This window comes from Saccopteryx bilineata, chromosome 1 (assembly GCF_036850765.1).
Source record: "Saccopteryx bilineata isolate mSacBil1 chromosome 1, mSacBil1_pri_phased_curated, whole genome shotgun sequence".
In the NCBI taxonomy this organism is placed as follows: Eukaryota; Metazoa; Chordata; class Mammalia; order Chiroptera; family Emballonuridae; genus Saccopteryx; species Saccopteryx bilineata.
Window position 1 is genome coordinate 238,019,107 of NC_089490.1, and position 16,081 is coordinate 238,035,187.

General features: G+C 37.3%; 1 protein-coding gene across 5 annotated transcripts in view; it reads right to left on the reverse strand.

Annotated features, from left to right (window-relative positions):
• KCNT2 (potassium sodium-activated channel subfamily T member 2) overlaps positions 1-16,081 on the reverse strand; it is a 200,633-nt gene that overhangs the window by 73,016 nt on the left and 111,536 nt on the right. For all 5 annotated transcript variants that reach the window (XM_066238370.1, XM_066238389.1, XM_066238380.1 and 2 more), the window contains exons 9-13: positions 8,106-8,286; positions 6,770-6,934; positions 4,654-4,790; positions 2,935-2,998; positions 729-837 (exon numbers count right to left, since the gene is read on the reverse strand). In XM_066238370.1, coding sequence (XP_066094467.1) covers positions 729-837; positions 2,935-2,998; positions 4,654-4,790; positions 6,770-6,934; positions 8,106-8,286 — 656 coding nt within the window. The remainder of the gene's footprint in view (positions 1-728; positions 838-2,934; positions 2,999-4,653; positions 4,791-6,769; positions 6,935-8,105; positions 8,287-16,081) is intronic.

Sequence of the window (16,081 nt, forward strand, 5' to 3'; positions counted from 1 at the left end):
TATATGTGTATTAAATAATCTATAGTAAGGTATTATGTATCTATGAGTGAACATAAATATAAATTAATAGATGTAACAAGTGAAGCCTTTGTCTATATTATGCACAAAATATCACCACTAATCTACTTAGGCTCAGTAAGTATCTAGCACAGAGGTCCCCAAACTATGCCCTGCAGGCCGCATGCAGGCCCCTGAGGCCATTTATCCTGCCCCCACCGCACTTCCGGAAGGGGCACCTCTTTCATTGGTGGTCAGTTAGAGGAGCATAGTTCCCATTGAAATACTGGTCAGTTTGTTGATTTAAATTTACTTGTTCTTTATTTTAAATATTGTATTTGTTCCCACTTTGGTTTTTTACTTTAAAATAAGATATGTGCAGTGTGCATAGGGATTTATTCATAGTTTTTTTTATAATCCCGCCCTCCAACGGTCTGAGGGACAGTGAACTGGCCCCCTGTGTAAAAAGTTTGGGGACCCCTGATCTAGCAATTTCATTTGCTAAAATCACCAAATTATATAACAAAGTGAAGATTCACCCCTAAAACATTATCTTGTCACATTGTAAAGTGAATACATTCTCCTATAACGAACAGATGATTAAAAGGAAATCCCTCTGTTCTGTGGAAACAGGGGTATGAGTTGCTGCTAACTTCAGAGGCACACCAAGTCACACCATGACGACGGGAGTTTGGGAACATTCAAAGGATCGCACTTGAGATTACACTTACCAGCAAATTTGATATGGAATTTATTTTCAGGCTTTAATATCTGGACATACAAAGGGCAGTTTGGAGCAAAATCTTTGACAGCCCAGGCTCTCAAAATTGTTTGGTGGTCCTGAAATGATAAAAATCAAAACATCGTGAACAATGTTGGAAAGGTTATATACTACAGTCACGTGCTACAAATCGACATTTCAGTCAATGACAGACCACAGACACAATGGTGGTCCTATACGACTGCAATAGAGCTGAAAAATTCCTACCATCTAGTGACATCGTAACCATCATAACACTGTAGTGTCAAGGCTGTAAAAATCAGCAAGGCTGTGGCTAAGGTGACAAACCACTTTAACTTGGGTGTGAATAAGGACAACTCTGAGGAACAATCAAATGAGGAGTTGCTAATGCTCAGAGCTAAGAAGAAGACAATGAATTATATCAATGAACACAACACCATGTATACTGGGAGCTAGATGAATTAAGGTGTGTGAATTTTACCTGTGAATGGCAAAATCAATCAACATATGGTAGACTAGTAGGTGTAATAAGCAAATGTACAAATAAATAGGAAAATACTGCAAGATGATTCTAATAGTAAAATACAGTTTTTGGAAATGTATCTGCCTGTTGGGATTCTGAGTCGTGTGGGAGAAGCTCTCACATTCAGTGAGGCAATTTACTCATTAATTCCCTTTCTTCTAACCAGTCTATCTCAGAGGCACTTGTGGTTCTGAATGAAGGGTTTTCCTGGATTAAACTCGTAAAGACTCCACCTCTTTTCCCAGGATGGGGAGGGTGACCAGCAACGGGTTTGTGGAGATATTCAAAGAGTCAAATTGCTCATGTTACAGATCTGTAATTGCTGTTTGTCTGTGTAACCCTACATATAACCCTACGGCACAAGCATCTGGTGCCTCTATTTCCTGAGACTTTTGAGGTTTCTTTTCTGGTTTGTTTCCTCTCTCAACTTAAAAACTTTAATTTCCTTCTGTCTGAGAAGCCATTTATCATTCAATCTGCTTTCTAGATTCCAAAACTTGTTAGCATTTTCTTCTCTGCCATCTCCTTTGTCCTTAGGCATGAAATCTTTTCATTCATTTCCTGTCAGTTTAGTAGAGTGTCAGGTGTGGTGGCATGTGTGTGTGTTCCCTGTTCCCAAATTCACACTGGAAAGGGTGCTCTGAGAGATAGTACAGTAGGATTCATTCCTTAATGCTTACTTTGTAACTCAAAAATATTTTAGAAACTAGAGGACTATAAGTATTTTAAAACAAAATTACCACCTGAGGGACACAAAATTGACAATTACATAAGTTAAATAATTATAGAAACATAAGATAGGAGTAAGAATTCAGGTGGATTGAGAACAGCAGAGGACCTTCCCACATCGAGCACTCACAGTCTTCAATTAACATAAAAGGGGTGCCTATTAGATGTCCTGAAAAACCCAGCCATATTTGGCCTTTTTTCCAGTTACTACTTAAGTCACCAAAGTATACATTTGTCTGTAGGCTGCAGGTATGGCTAGAGATGAACTCACTGTTATGCAAACGTGAGTTAACAGTACCCATTCAACATAAAATAATAAAGCACTTCTTAAAAATTATAAAATGCATTGTTACAATAGAAGTTATAATTTGGTAAATTACCATTTAATTTAATTATATATTTAGAGACATTTAGGCCTAAAAAAAATGCATCATAAAGGTCTCATGAGCCACAGGTTACCAGGTTACCGGAGTTAGAATGTGCTTCAGAGCCAGCTGGGGACATTTTTAAAATATGCAGATTTCGATCCCCACCCCATACATTCTGAAGAGAGTTTTCACGAATGCCTGTTTCTTAGAAACTTTCCAACTGATTCTAACGCAGCCTGCCTGCCCGACTTGACTTGTTTTTAAGTTGAGGAAATCGAGACCATTTTAACAAAAATTGCATAGTGTAAGGTACATGTAATACACACATAAAAAAAAAGTGGTCTAGTGCATGTATATGTGCTTCATTTCATTCTGATCCACAAAAAGCCCAAGTGTTAGTTAGAACAAACTACTTCAAAAACACTTTCGTTGATGTTGTCAATGACCCAGCTAAGCTTATATTACGGCAATGACAGTTCCGAGATACTCACTTCTTTTTAGTAAAATTTTCATGTCATCAGTATTTAATGCTGTCAGAGAAGAAAAAATTACTAGCAGAGATGTTAGAAACTTACAGAGGATGTCCTGTCCACTTCACAGCGGCTGCTCAGAATAAAACAGGCCTCAGCATCATCCATCCTGAACATAGAAAAACAAACAAATGAAATCGTGGGCTGAAACACCCACGTGTTGTCTGGAAAGTAGAATTTCAATGTTTAGCCCAATGCACACAAACGAAATGTAAGCCCTGAGTATCCTTGAACTTAAAACAAAATAGGGTTTCAAGATCATATTTATATTTGTGAATCAAATAATGACTGAACTAGCTCTAGAACTCAATAGTTGATAACAACAGAAGTAAAAGCAACTCATATTTTATTCTCTGTAATGAGTATATATTTTTTTCTCAAACAGTAAGTCCTTGGAAAACATTGTCTCATTCAATGTCATTTTGTTATAATGTTGGTAAGATGGCGTTGGAACTTAACGCTTGCTCATATCCGTTAGCCTGTGGTAAAAAGTGGTTTTGTTATACATCCTGACCACTCAAGGTAAATGTGAAGATATATATAAAACTTTAAAAAGCAACAGAAAACATCCAGCAAAGCGACCTCTGCTTCTGAAACTATGGCTGTTGGCCAGTAGATGCCCTGACTCCCTGGTACCCATGATCTGCCCAACCACGCCCTCTCTCTGCTTGGGTGAGATAGCCTCTGTGACATGGACAGATGTTCAAGACCATGTCACCTTTGTACAGGATGGATGACACAGGCACAACAAGAACACAGTGCCTGAGTAACACCTGTCAGCTTTCTGATTCCCTCAGACCCCCAGGGACTCTTTTGTCTCTCGCTTTCTGACACCAGGCGACACAAGTCTTATCTGCCGTGTGTGTATCTGTGGATGTGCACATGTGTAAGAGAGTGAGAGAGAGAGAGAGAGAGAGAGAGAGAGAGAGAGAGAAAGGGAGACATGCCATGCAGTTGGTTCTGACTGCTGGCAGCCCTCTGGATTAGTTGATGTCCACAGTGTCCTGTCCTCATAGCTCTGCTCTGTCCTATGGCTATGGACTCACACTTTCGGTTTCTTTTGTGCCAGTCCATCTCATATTTGGTCTTCCTCTCTTCCTGCTACCTTGTTTTCCCCAACACTATTGTCTTTCCCAAAGCATCCTGCCTTCCCATGACATGCCCAGAGTAGGATAGCTTCAGTTCTGTTATTTTTGCCTCCAGCGATGTTTCAGACTAAATTTGCTCTGGGACCCAAACGTTCATCTTCCTGGTGGTCCAGGGTCTCCACAGAACTCTCCTCCAACACCACATTTCAGGGGAAGCATTTCCCCCCTCTCAGTCTTCTTCACAGTCATACTCTACCCAGCACATGAAACAAACTCTTTAACATTTAAACTCAGACTCAAACAGGTATTTTATATAATATTTAGCCCAAGATTTTTACTTGTGGGATAAAAACAGTATTCAGGGATCTGGGGACGAGTCCAAGGGTAAGTCTGGGTAACTCAGCTCATCTCTGACAACCTGAGATAATTTGACTGGGCCATACTCATCATGTTGTGTGAACGTAGTCTACTGGCCACTTTTGCACTGAGAAATGAGAGCATATACACTCATTTTACATTTCTAACCTTTCCACTTGACCAGCACTGGGGCTAAGGCAAGACTCTCTATTCAAAAATACTTAACCTCAGCTTGCAACACCGAACACGACTAAAACCTGGAGGACAGAAATGATTGTCAGTCACCGCCAGATGGAAGATGATGAGAGAGGGCACCTACTTTGCTCTCAGCAGGTCCTGATCTTTGAGGGCTGAACCTTGAAGGTAGATGACTCTCTGTGACCACATGGGGATCTGCAGCACCCTTCGAACTTGCACATCCATTTCAGTAGGACATAAAATCACCACGTAATAATCCTGCCCGGATGCAAGAGGACAATGGGGTGGAAACAGTGATACTCCATTTGGTACCACACAGGCACACAGAATGTCTAAGGCCGTCCTGAAAGGTGGCAAGCTCAACTTGAACTCTTGCTGATAAATACAAGTTTGCATTTCAAAACTGGACACATATCAAGTAACACAAGAAGACTAGAATCAGCATAACGGGGATGTAGAAATCTCACAAATCAATACAGGGTTCCTGATCTTTTTCAGTCTTATTAGAACCAGGAAGAGGAGGTGATGAATGCTCATTTCCAGGCTCTGAAGTTTTTCATCTTAAACTGATTCTAAACTATACATAGCATGTCAGGCCAACATGCTGAAGTACCCGTGCATCCTTTAAATATTTACTTTTAGAATAAAAACTGTGATGGTGATATATATCATTTGGTAATATAATGAACTGATAACATAGAAAAATATCTGATATCTGAATGGGTAAGGATTTATATAAATATAGATAATACTGACAAAGCAATTAACAGGTTTGAGATCAAAATATTTGAAGATAATGGTCCTTTGGAGAAAATGTAAAAGCACTATTTCTGACAAAATGGCTTAAAACAACTGACTGGTGGGGATTACAAAACTCTGGTAAAGAGTAATTACTTGATCACTTTAAATATAACTAGTAAAATATTTTTAGGGTTTTAAGAATTCTCCATATTGATATTCGGATAATATCAATAAATTACCAGGGATCAGAACTATTCCCCAAATAGATTTTCTTTATATGTTATAATAAGCAAACCTGAAATTATTTAATAGGAAAATAAAAAAAAAAACAAATAAATATGGAGTTTTTCCAAAAAAATCAAATTAATGTAGAGAAAAACAAAAGAATGCATTGTATGACTTAGGTATCATTTATACATAAAAAAATTTAGATATAAAAATTGTATTTAAAAAGTTCTCCGAAGGACTCATGAAAAAAATCCTTTTATTGGAGGAGAGGTAATTAGATATACTTAGTACTGTTTTGATCTCAGAATTGTGCAACCTTTTTTTTTTTGTTTTGTTTTTTTGTTTTTAGATTTTATTTATTCATTATAGAGAGGAGAGAGAGAGAGAGAGAGAGAGAGAGAGAGAGAGAGAGAAGGGGGGAGGAGCAGGAAGCATCAACTCCCATATGTGCCTTGACCAGGCAAGCCCAGGGTTTTGAACCAGCAACCTCAGTGTTTCCAGGTTGACGCTTTATCCACTGCGCCACCACAGGTCAGGCTTGTGCAACCTTTTGACACAAATTTATTGAAGAAAAATAAGACATTCGAGTTGTTCTTCACTGCTTGGACTAAACTAAGTGCTTTAAGCAGCAAAAATGACCTAACTTTACCTTGGCCCTGTACTGTGGCAAGTATAAAAAATATCTGACCATTTTATCTGCACAGACAAAAGGAAGAAATTTTTCCAAATTCATATTCTTAACTCAACTGGTGATTGTCCAATTTTTGGTCATTTACTGCTACTATAAATAGGACCCAGTTGAGTTCCAGGGAACAAAAAAGGAAAATAGAACTTCCAGCCTGCCATGTTCCCATCAGCAATACTTGATGAAATTGACAGGTTCAAGGGGGCAGGTGACATTGAAATGATTTGTTCATTGTTTTATTATATTTTTATGTTCAATTTCACTGTTTCATAAAAATATCATTTATGCACCGTACAACGGAGAGAAAAATCAATCATGTTAATTCATAGAAAACCTTTCTTTGTCACATTAACATACTTCCATCATTTAGTGTAGCTACAGAAGAAAACTAAAATACTAAGTATTCTCTTCAGCATTTTTTCCCTGTGCTCCTGGTTATATTTGGAGTTCCTCATTTACACTTTCTAAATTTAAATGTATAAGAAGAGCCCTCCGGAAGGCAAGATACACCATCAGTTCATTGACTTTGACAATACGTTAGGAGGTAGGTCCCAGGACAGTGCATAATACAATGTAAATGTACCTGTAGTCTCGGGTGCGCATAGAATTCATTTAAAAAGTCCATCAGTAAGTCAATCTTCAGCGAGCTGACACACAGGACAACATGCTTTTCGGTTTGAGCTCTGTGTCGACTATAGTTCCCACCCGACTTTTGTCTCTCCATCCACAAATAGGCCAACTGTTCAAACTGGGATGCATTTTTTTGCACATAGAAAAGAAAAAACACCGGACAGGACAATAAAAATCAAAGCAATCCATCCCTTGTTTATTAGGTGTCTTTAATTCCTTAGATAGAACTCATCAAGATCCAAATTATCAGTGTTTCCTTCAAGAACAGAGTTCCCATATGGCCACTGCAGAGGTCACCCATGCCTCCCCGAGGCTTCAGGTCTCTAAGGAAACATATTAATATGATTTTCCTGCTCTGTCCCAACAGTGCAGTAAGAGGTCTGTGCCTCTGCTTTATGTCCACTAGAATCTGCAGCTATGACATGTCAAAGAGAAAGTCTCATTGGTATTTCTCCCTCCTTCTTCCTTCAAGTTCACCCCATACGTGATGCAATCACATGCCCATAACACAACAACACAGACAACCATGGTCTAGCTACACGTACCAAAAATGCAGGATATTGGAGAGGGATGTTGGGAAGGAAGGCACGCTTGATTGGACAGGAGTGGGGAGATCATTTTATAGGTACACAACGTTTCTTCACAAACACTATGGTCAAAGTTTGTAGTGGAATGTGCATGTTTGACTTGTACTGGCCATTTCCAGTTTCCAACTCACCTATGCAATGACACCCAAAACTCAATGCAGGAAAGAGAAAGAGATGGTATTTATTTATCTTATATCTTTACATCTCTGTCCCTTTGCAAGCACCTACCCGCTTCTCAAAATATTGCATAACAGTTATATCATCTTCAGATTTTATTTTAGTTGACTAATATATGTCATCAATTTTTATTCATTATATTGGGCTTGTAGATGATTTCAAAATTCAAGAGAAATCAACACTACACAACTTTGTTTCCTGTATCTATCATTCTATGATTAAAAACTAGATGATCCTGTGATCTTGTTATCAATATAGATTAATTTCCTATCTTTAAAAGAAACATTTTGAAGAATTGAAATGAGATGTGAGTTATCAGTTGTGAATTTAAGGGGGAAAGATACCCTCAGTTTCTAATATTATGTAAAAAGCCCTTCTGAGACAACTTTAATTAATTGACATATAATAATAGCATGTGTTATTCTATTAGATTAATAAACCATCACACTTTTTTGGTTAACCATGGAAGACTTGATTTGCTAAGACTTTGCACATCTCTATAACATTTATCATGGCTGTGTTTACCTGTATGGGCAGGACCACCAGGGCAACACAGATCATAGCGACAACGAAAAGCTTAGAGGACCAGGTTTCGGGAGTGACATCCCCGAAGCCTACAGTCGAAAAGGTCACAATGCAGAAATAAAGTGAGTCGAAGAGATTCAGCTTCTTTCCGATTCGTTCCAGATGCTGGATCCCACAAATGCTAAAGACACAAATGCACATCAACATGAAAACTTTGAAACTGGGAGCATTATTTTCTCATCTCATTGTGTGTGCAAAAGCCAATTTAATAGTTGGTATCATATACTGTATATTATTTTCCTCAGGAAAACATAATTTTATAAGTGTTATTTTCTATGCTAATTATATCGAGTACTATTTTGAAGTAGAGTAGTTCTTCAGGATAAGTAGATTCATAGTTCATGGCTGCTTCATTATATAATTCTTGAGGCTAAAATGATTTTAGCACTGAAATATCTTTGATTTGCATGATGCATAAACATTTTTTCACTAATCTATTAGGTATTTTTTCTAGAATGGCAAATTCTACAATTTGTCCTATAAGGATATGAAACTATTCTGTGATTATAATCCATTTTAATATAGATTCCTATCTTACTTCATCCACAGATGTCCTTGGAGTCATTGCTAAATGAAAACTGCTTCTCCCTGGCCATAATTTATGATTTACAGCTAATTATTATTTTGTGTCCGTACCCAGAAGTGATTTTAATGATGAGCACAGATTTTCTGATAACCTAAATCCAAGAATGTGCTCAAATACATCACAATCAAATTGAAATATTCTATTTTGTCTTGTCTTAGAAGAAATGTATTTTTTCAAACACTAAGTTAAACTATTTAAATTATATCCTGAATTGAAAGTAGCAGAATTATTTATTTATGTAGAACTTAAAAATAAAGAATCATAGCTGTTGGATATTAGTAAATATCCTATTATCTTTAAATTTTATACTAAAGAAATTGAATGCTGTTTTTTATGACTGAGCTGTAATATTTTTAAAAGCTTACTTAAAGTGCTTGATTTTAATGGATATCTAATTGTAACAATACTTTTGTTGATTATCTTATATTCCCTGCCTAAACATTTGAAATTAAATAACGTACTATAATTTAAGATAGAAAAAAAAACACTAATACCACACCATGTTCTATTTAATATTTTATTAAGAGGCATAAATGTTACTCAGATTCACTTGTGATGATTGACTTTGAAATGAAAAGTAGCAAGTAAATATAATTATCTTATAATCCCTCTATTATAAAAAATATCTATAAATTTCAGGGGGAAAATGTTTTGTATAAAACCAATTGGTGCTAAAAATCTGACATAAATAATTCAAAATGGAAAATGGGTAACCTCTTCTCATAAAAGTAAGACATATTAATTCAGACAAATATATTTCCTGATGGTTGATTATTGGCAAGCATTGTGCTCTTTGTTGGAGATGCATATTTGCATGTGATCATGAACTCTACACGTAAAGCAAAAGATTTTGCCTTTGTAATCTTACCAATAATAATAGTATCATCAATTAATAATCCAGCATTAATTTATAATTTCATTAATACTAACTCAGATAAATTTCTTAAGCTTTTTAAACTTTTGGCTCCACATCTGAAAATTAAATGAGTATTAATGTCCTGTCTTCATCTGGTTATTATGCTAATGATCAGTGAAATGGGTATTTCACACAATAACACTCAATGAATTCAGTAGTTACTTTGTTATTGAAATGATTGCCCCCTACATAAAAGACAGGAGCACAAAAATGAGTCAAAGATAAGCATTGAATATCTGCACACAAAAATATTGCAAAGCCTTGGTTTTCAACTTGACCCACTGACTCAGGGACTGTGGAGGAGAGGGAATGAGGAAATGATGTGTCTGTTCCTCTTCGCTATGAATTTACTACTAGCTACTAGCAGCAGAAAATGACCCATGGATTAAAGAGTAGCTGTAATCTTGTCTAATCTCTTCTCAAGCGTGTAACTCTCAACTGTTAGGGAAGCAGAGAAGTACAGGAAAGCGCAGAGGACTCCAGAATGAAGAGTTAGGCAATTTGAAATGTAAACTCATAATCTTTAACTGTTTACAAGACCAGTCATGCTGATATTAGTTGACCTTTGGAGGGTTCACTGTCGTCATTTACGGAAACTCACAACTAATTCTTGATAAGGCAGTAAGGAAAATAAAAAAAAGATTAAGCTCTATATCTGGGCCAAAATGTCAATAGCAGGCCAGTGACTTGTTTCAAATAGAGCTACTTATCACCAAGATTGCTTGAATAAACTTCCATTTTGATGATATAAAAAGACTGTGTGTGTATATATCCTATATGCATATATTTATCATTTATGTAGATCATTGACCTAAGTACCTGCCAAGTATATCATTATATGGTAATAGTTTAGGATTTAAATGTTAACATAGTAACAATTGGGGGGGAGGGAATCCCAATGGACTCTTTTTTGTTTTTATATTATTTTACACATATGGTCTCATACAATCAGTAAGGATAAGAGATGAACTATTTAGCTAGAAACATTTGAAACAAATATAGCTCACGAGAGGTATAATGTTTTATTTGGTTTTCAACCAATCTTTGTTGATCTTCCAAGATAACCTATAGATATCAGGGGATAAAGGCAACAAATAATAATGACTTACGGCCAGGAATGTTAGGAAAATTTTGCTGGTGGAGAGGGGTAAGAATTATTTCATTCTTGGATATGCTGAATCTAGCATTCCCATAGGGGATGCACATACAATTCACTGCAATAATGTATTTTATTAATCTACATATACCTATCATAAGCCATTCTTACACTCCTTGGGAAAATGCTACTTGGTGGAAATTTTTTTACAGTTCTAATATTTTAAATTCTTAAAAAAGAATAGTAATATGCAATTATTACAAGACAAATAATAAATATATAAATGAGAAGTTATTAATACCAACCCACTCCTATCTGCCTCTGAGGTAATTACTATTTAGTAAGCATTCTTTTGCTTGTTTGGCATTCACTTGGTTTTTTCATGAAAATGCACTTTTGATTTTAGTTGGCAACTTACTGCAATAGGATTTTTATATCCATCTTTCTAAAGGGATCTTGGTCTATAGTTCTATATCTCAATACATGTTTCTTAAAAAGCCAGTTTGTCAGAGACGTTCACCAGACTGCAAGGCTATGTAGTCAAATACGTTTAACAACTCTGGGTTAAGCATGTTTTATTTAGCAAAGACTTTTCAGATCTTTTTAATGAGTTAATGTTTATTGCAACTCTCAGAGTGGAATTTTTATATGATTAACCAAACAGATTTGCCAAGATTCTTAGTTTGGATAGAGTATCTCAGAGAATTAGGGTTTTATGAACTGAATTATGAGAACATTAGCTCATACTGTGTGCTTTGTCTGAGTACGTTAGAATCACAGTTTAGCTTAATCATTAAATGATGTGGATAACATTTTACCTTTGTCCCTGCCCTAGATTGTACTGCCCTAGATTAACTGTTACCTGAATAAATGTAATAGCAAAACTGTCATTCCCTGAAGTTTTATTTTTTTAATGGAGGTAAAAAGATATAATTTTAAAATGCCACATTTTAAAAATGTTCTATCTCTACCCTTAATCTCCATTTAAACCCATAAATATGCATTTTGGAATGACATGCTATCCCATCCATAGATCCACAAGAATCATTATACCTCATTCATCATTCTTTGGTCTTTACTGACTTTCTACAAATCTGAACTTTGAGCACTTTTACAAAGTACAGTTTATAAATACAGGCCCCCAGCAGCCATACTGAGCATTGGATGTGCATAGAAGAAGCTTCCTCTCCTTACTCACAGAGAAACAAAGAGAACAGAACAAATTTTTTTTATAAGCACTGCAATTACTTAAAATGTGGATCACCATTTGAGCATGCCATATGGAAAGGAAGACTCCAAATTATCTCTCATTAAAAAAAAATGTAATTCTACTTTTGTTGTTAACTGGAATACTGTTAAATCTCACGAAAGATAATTTTAGTTAAAGAAACTATGCTAACACATGCATTAAACGGTAACCACAATTTAAAGATTATGGTACCTTTTGCACTAAATATATAGAGCCACAGTACCAATCATTTAATTTCTAATTATCCTTAGGACTAAAAGGACCAATACAAAGTGAAACTCATTTCTTGAGTCTCATTTTAACAAACTGGTCCTCCATTTAGAAGAACTAACATCTTAATTTATAGATTTTAAAATCCACTTCTTTTTATTCTTTTACTCACCTAGTTAAAATAAAAATTACCAGGGCACGAGATAGAAATTAACTAAAACTACACTAACAGAGTGGTGGGTATTCTTTCTCTCATCAAATTCTTCAATTTAAGGAACTCCACATTATCCCTTGCCAATCCTGTAGAATAAATTTCTTTTAACAAAATAACATTAAATTAGGTCATTACCTTTCAGCTCCTTGCACTGTTAATTGGTTTGAGACAAAATAAAAATATCTGGTGAACAGTCTTGGTAAATTTCTCAGACTCATCAGCCTATGGGCATGACTATTGTGATCCATGCCCATGGAGGCAGACGTTTTGTTGTTGCTGTTGTTCGTGGTGGACAAGAACAAAGCTCTCATCATACAGTGTTTACCACAATTGTTTACTGAGAAACGTCTACTGCGTCTCAATGTAAAATGTATTTTTCACTGTGAATTGGGGGGTGGGGAGAGTAGACAAAGAAGGCAGTACGATAAAAAAAATTATCAAAATAAGGAGACAAAATCATTACGATCAAAGGTAATCCCACAGTGAAGTCAAGGAACAAGTAAAATTACAATCACGTTCTTCTTAAAGTTCTTGCTTGAAGAAATGCCAATCGTAAGCAATCAAACCATACTTGAGAAAAATGGGGGACCCGTATCACCAACAGAAATGATTATAATTATTTTCATGTTTTTAAACCAAAACAACATGAATAAGACAGTAAATAAAGACAACGTGGAACTTAATCACCTAATATTCCTATTAATTAAAAAGATATATATTTTTAAATTTACTATTTTTTGCTTCTTGGGGAACTGTTAGGACCTTTCTCTCCTGAAGCACAGATAAAAAAAGTACTTGTCATTTAACTTTTGCTCTGTGGTAGATTATTGACATTTTAAAAAGTTTTGCATTTATTTAGTCACCTATGTCAGGCAGGAACAGTACCAGGCACTGGGAAGCAATGGTATAAGAAACCCACAAGACTGCTTCCCTTTTTTTTTTTTTTTTTTTTTTTTAAATTTACACGGTGACTCATGTAAATACATGTAACTGGACAAAGACATGCTCCTAGTGCTATAATTTCCTATAATGATGGACTCAGGTGGGTCGGGCTTCACTGAATAATGTTTAATTTAACAGGGAAAGGATAAGTCAGACTTTACTCAGTAGAAAAGGAGGATACAGCTTTGTAGGGAGCAGGCAAGTTGGCCTGGTGGAGGAAGTCAGAACAACAGCGGGACTCCTGAGCAGAGGAAAAGCCCACAGTCTGAGGTGAGGATTCCAATGGTGCAGGAAATGCAGAGCATATTAAACAGCTTGTGTACATCCCAAGGCACACAGGTGACCCTGAACAGGAGGCCAGTGGTACCACTTAGTATCTATGTTTCACAAGGGTCGCTCTGGTTACCATGACGGGAATGGCTTGGAATGAAGCCTGAGTGAACCCGGTAAACCAGCTGTGACACCGGGGGCTGTACAGATATTACAACAGCGTAGGTGAGTGAGGTAGAGATTGAGGGGGACAGAAGTGGGTGGATGTGCAAGAGATTTGGGAGGTGAAATACATGCGATTTGTTGACTGGGCTTGCTTGACAGAACAGGTATTAAAAATGGTTCCATTTCCCCCTTCCAAAAAAAAAGCAACAACAACAGGGGCTGATATTTTTCAGACATGAACAATTTAAGGAAGAAAGAGCATGAATTAGCTTTTGGACATATTCAGTTTGAGGCATCTAACAGGAAATGTCACAGAAACAGTTGGAAGCTATAAAGGATGTAATTGAAGTCATAGTAACTGGCCTAAGGCAATTTGGTCACAGTTCTCAGGTTCTTTTCACAGTCCCTCTGTAACCTGTAACATACGGAGGAAGCTGAGGGTTCAGCCTGACCCACGTCCAATGAGAGCAGCTCTCAGACCAAATTCTGCCTCATGAAACGTTGATTAATTCCTGTTCTGTAAGATCAAAGGGTTCCTGTTCTCTTTCTGTGCATGACAACAAAAGCATTGAACAAAAGGTTCATTTTTACAAGAAAAACATGAAAAATGTACGAAGGGCAGTTTCAGCTAATGATTTTGTGGAATCCAAGGACCGAATCCTCAGATCTCCAGACCTAAGGCACCGCATCCCTGAAGGGTTAGGCGGCTGTGCTCACCATATTCTCATAACCTAATTATGCAAGAGCAGAAATAACCAAACAACACTTTCTTGCCAACTGCATGTCTTGAAAATATTTCTAATTTTCCTTATGTTAACTTGTAAGGATTCTGACACAGGCACTGATGCTTGGAGCTGGTGACAATCCGGTAATGGGCTCCTAATTAGACTCTTTCAAGGCTTATGAGCCATACCTTGGTTTCAACGTGTATGGACACGTATATATAGCATGCCATCCTGAAATATTTATGAAGTTTCATAAAATATAGCTAAAATATATTATATATTCCTGGGAGAAAAATATAAGATGGAATGAAAGGGGTTAGGATGGATCACTGAGGAACTATGTCACTTAATGAGATGTGATAGAAGAGGCAAGATTGCAGTGATCATTAAATAAGAGTGTATTTCTAGATATAGATTAGATATAGATTAGATATAGATATATGTGTATGTGTACCTGTGGAGTGTGTGTGCACGTATGGGTCTATCAGTGTGCCCTGTTTACACACATGCATGCTCATAACCTTCCCGTACATATGAATGATTCTTCATGTAACTTTTACAGACTTTATATTGGGAGTACATGATGCTGACTTTCTGAGGTCCTACTGTGATATCTGAAATCCCAACTACAGAAATACTTGCTTTATTCCCGTAATAAAGTAGTAGAATAAGGTCAATGTGTCTCAGGACCATATTCCCTCCCACCTCACTTCTGGGATAGTTTAACTTTCAAAATAAACCAACAACAAAAGCACAATATCTATTCTCCTTTCCTCTTTACTTGCCCGTTTTATTCCTAACCATAAAGTTACTTTTTTTTTTTTTTTTCTGAAGCTGGAAACAGGGAGAGACAGACAGACTCCCGCATGCGCCCGACCGGGATCCACCCGGCACGCCCATCAGGGGCGACGCTCTGCCCACCAGGGGGCGATGCTCTGCCCATCCTGGGCGTCGCCATGTTGCGACCAGAGCCACTCTAGCGCCTGAGGCAGAGGCCACAGAGCCATCCCCAGCGCCGGGGCCATCTTTGCTCCAATGGAGCCTTGGCTGCGGGAGGGGAAGAGAGAGACAGAAGGGAAAGCGCGGCGGAGGGGTGGAGAAGCAAATGGGCGCTTCTCCTGTGTGCCCTGGCCGGGAATCGAACCCGGGTCCTCCGCACGCTAGGCCGATGCTCTACCGCTGAGCCAACCGGCCAGGGCCCTAACCATAAAGTTACTTTTAAAAAAAGGTATTAAATAGGAAAAGCTTCAAACTCAAGTCATGAACCAGTAACTCCTACTGGTTGCAAAGTAGATAAAGCAGAACTTTGTATAAAAAGCTCAGCTGTGGGCCTGACCAGACAGTGGCACAGTAGATAGAGCATCGGACTGATATGCAGAGGACTTGGGTTCAAAAACCTAAGGTTGCTGGCTTGAGCATGGGCTCATCTGGTTTGAGCAAGGCTCACCAGCTTGAGCCCAAGGTCGCTGGCTCGAGCAAGGGGTCACTCAGTCTGCTGTAACCCCCCGTTCAAGGCACATATGAGAAAGCAATCACTGAACAA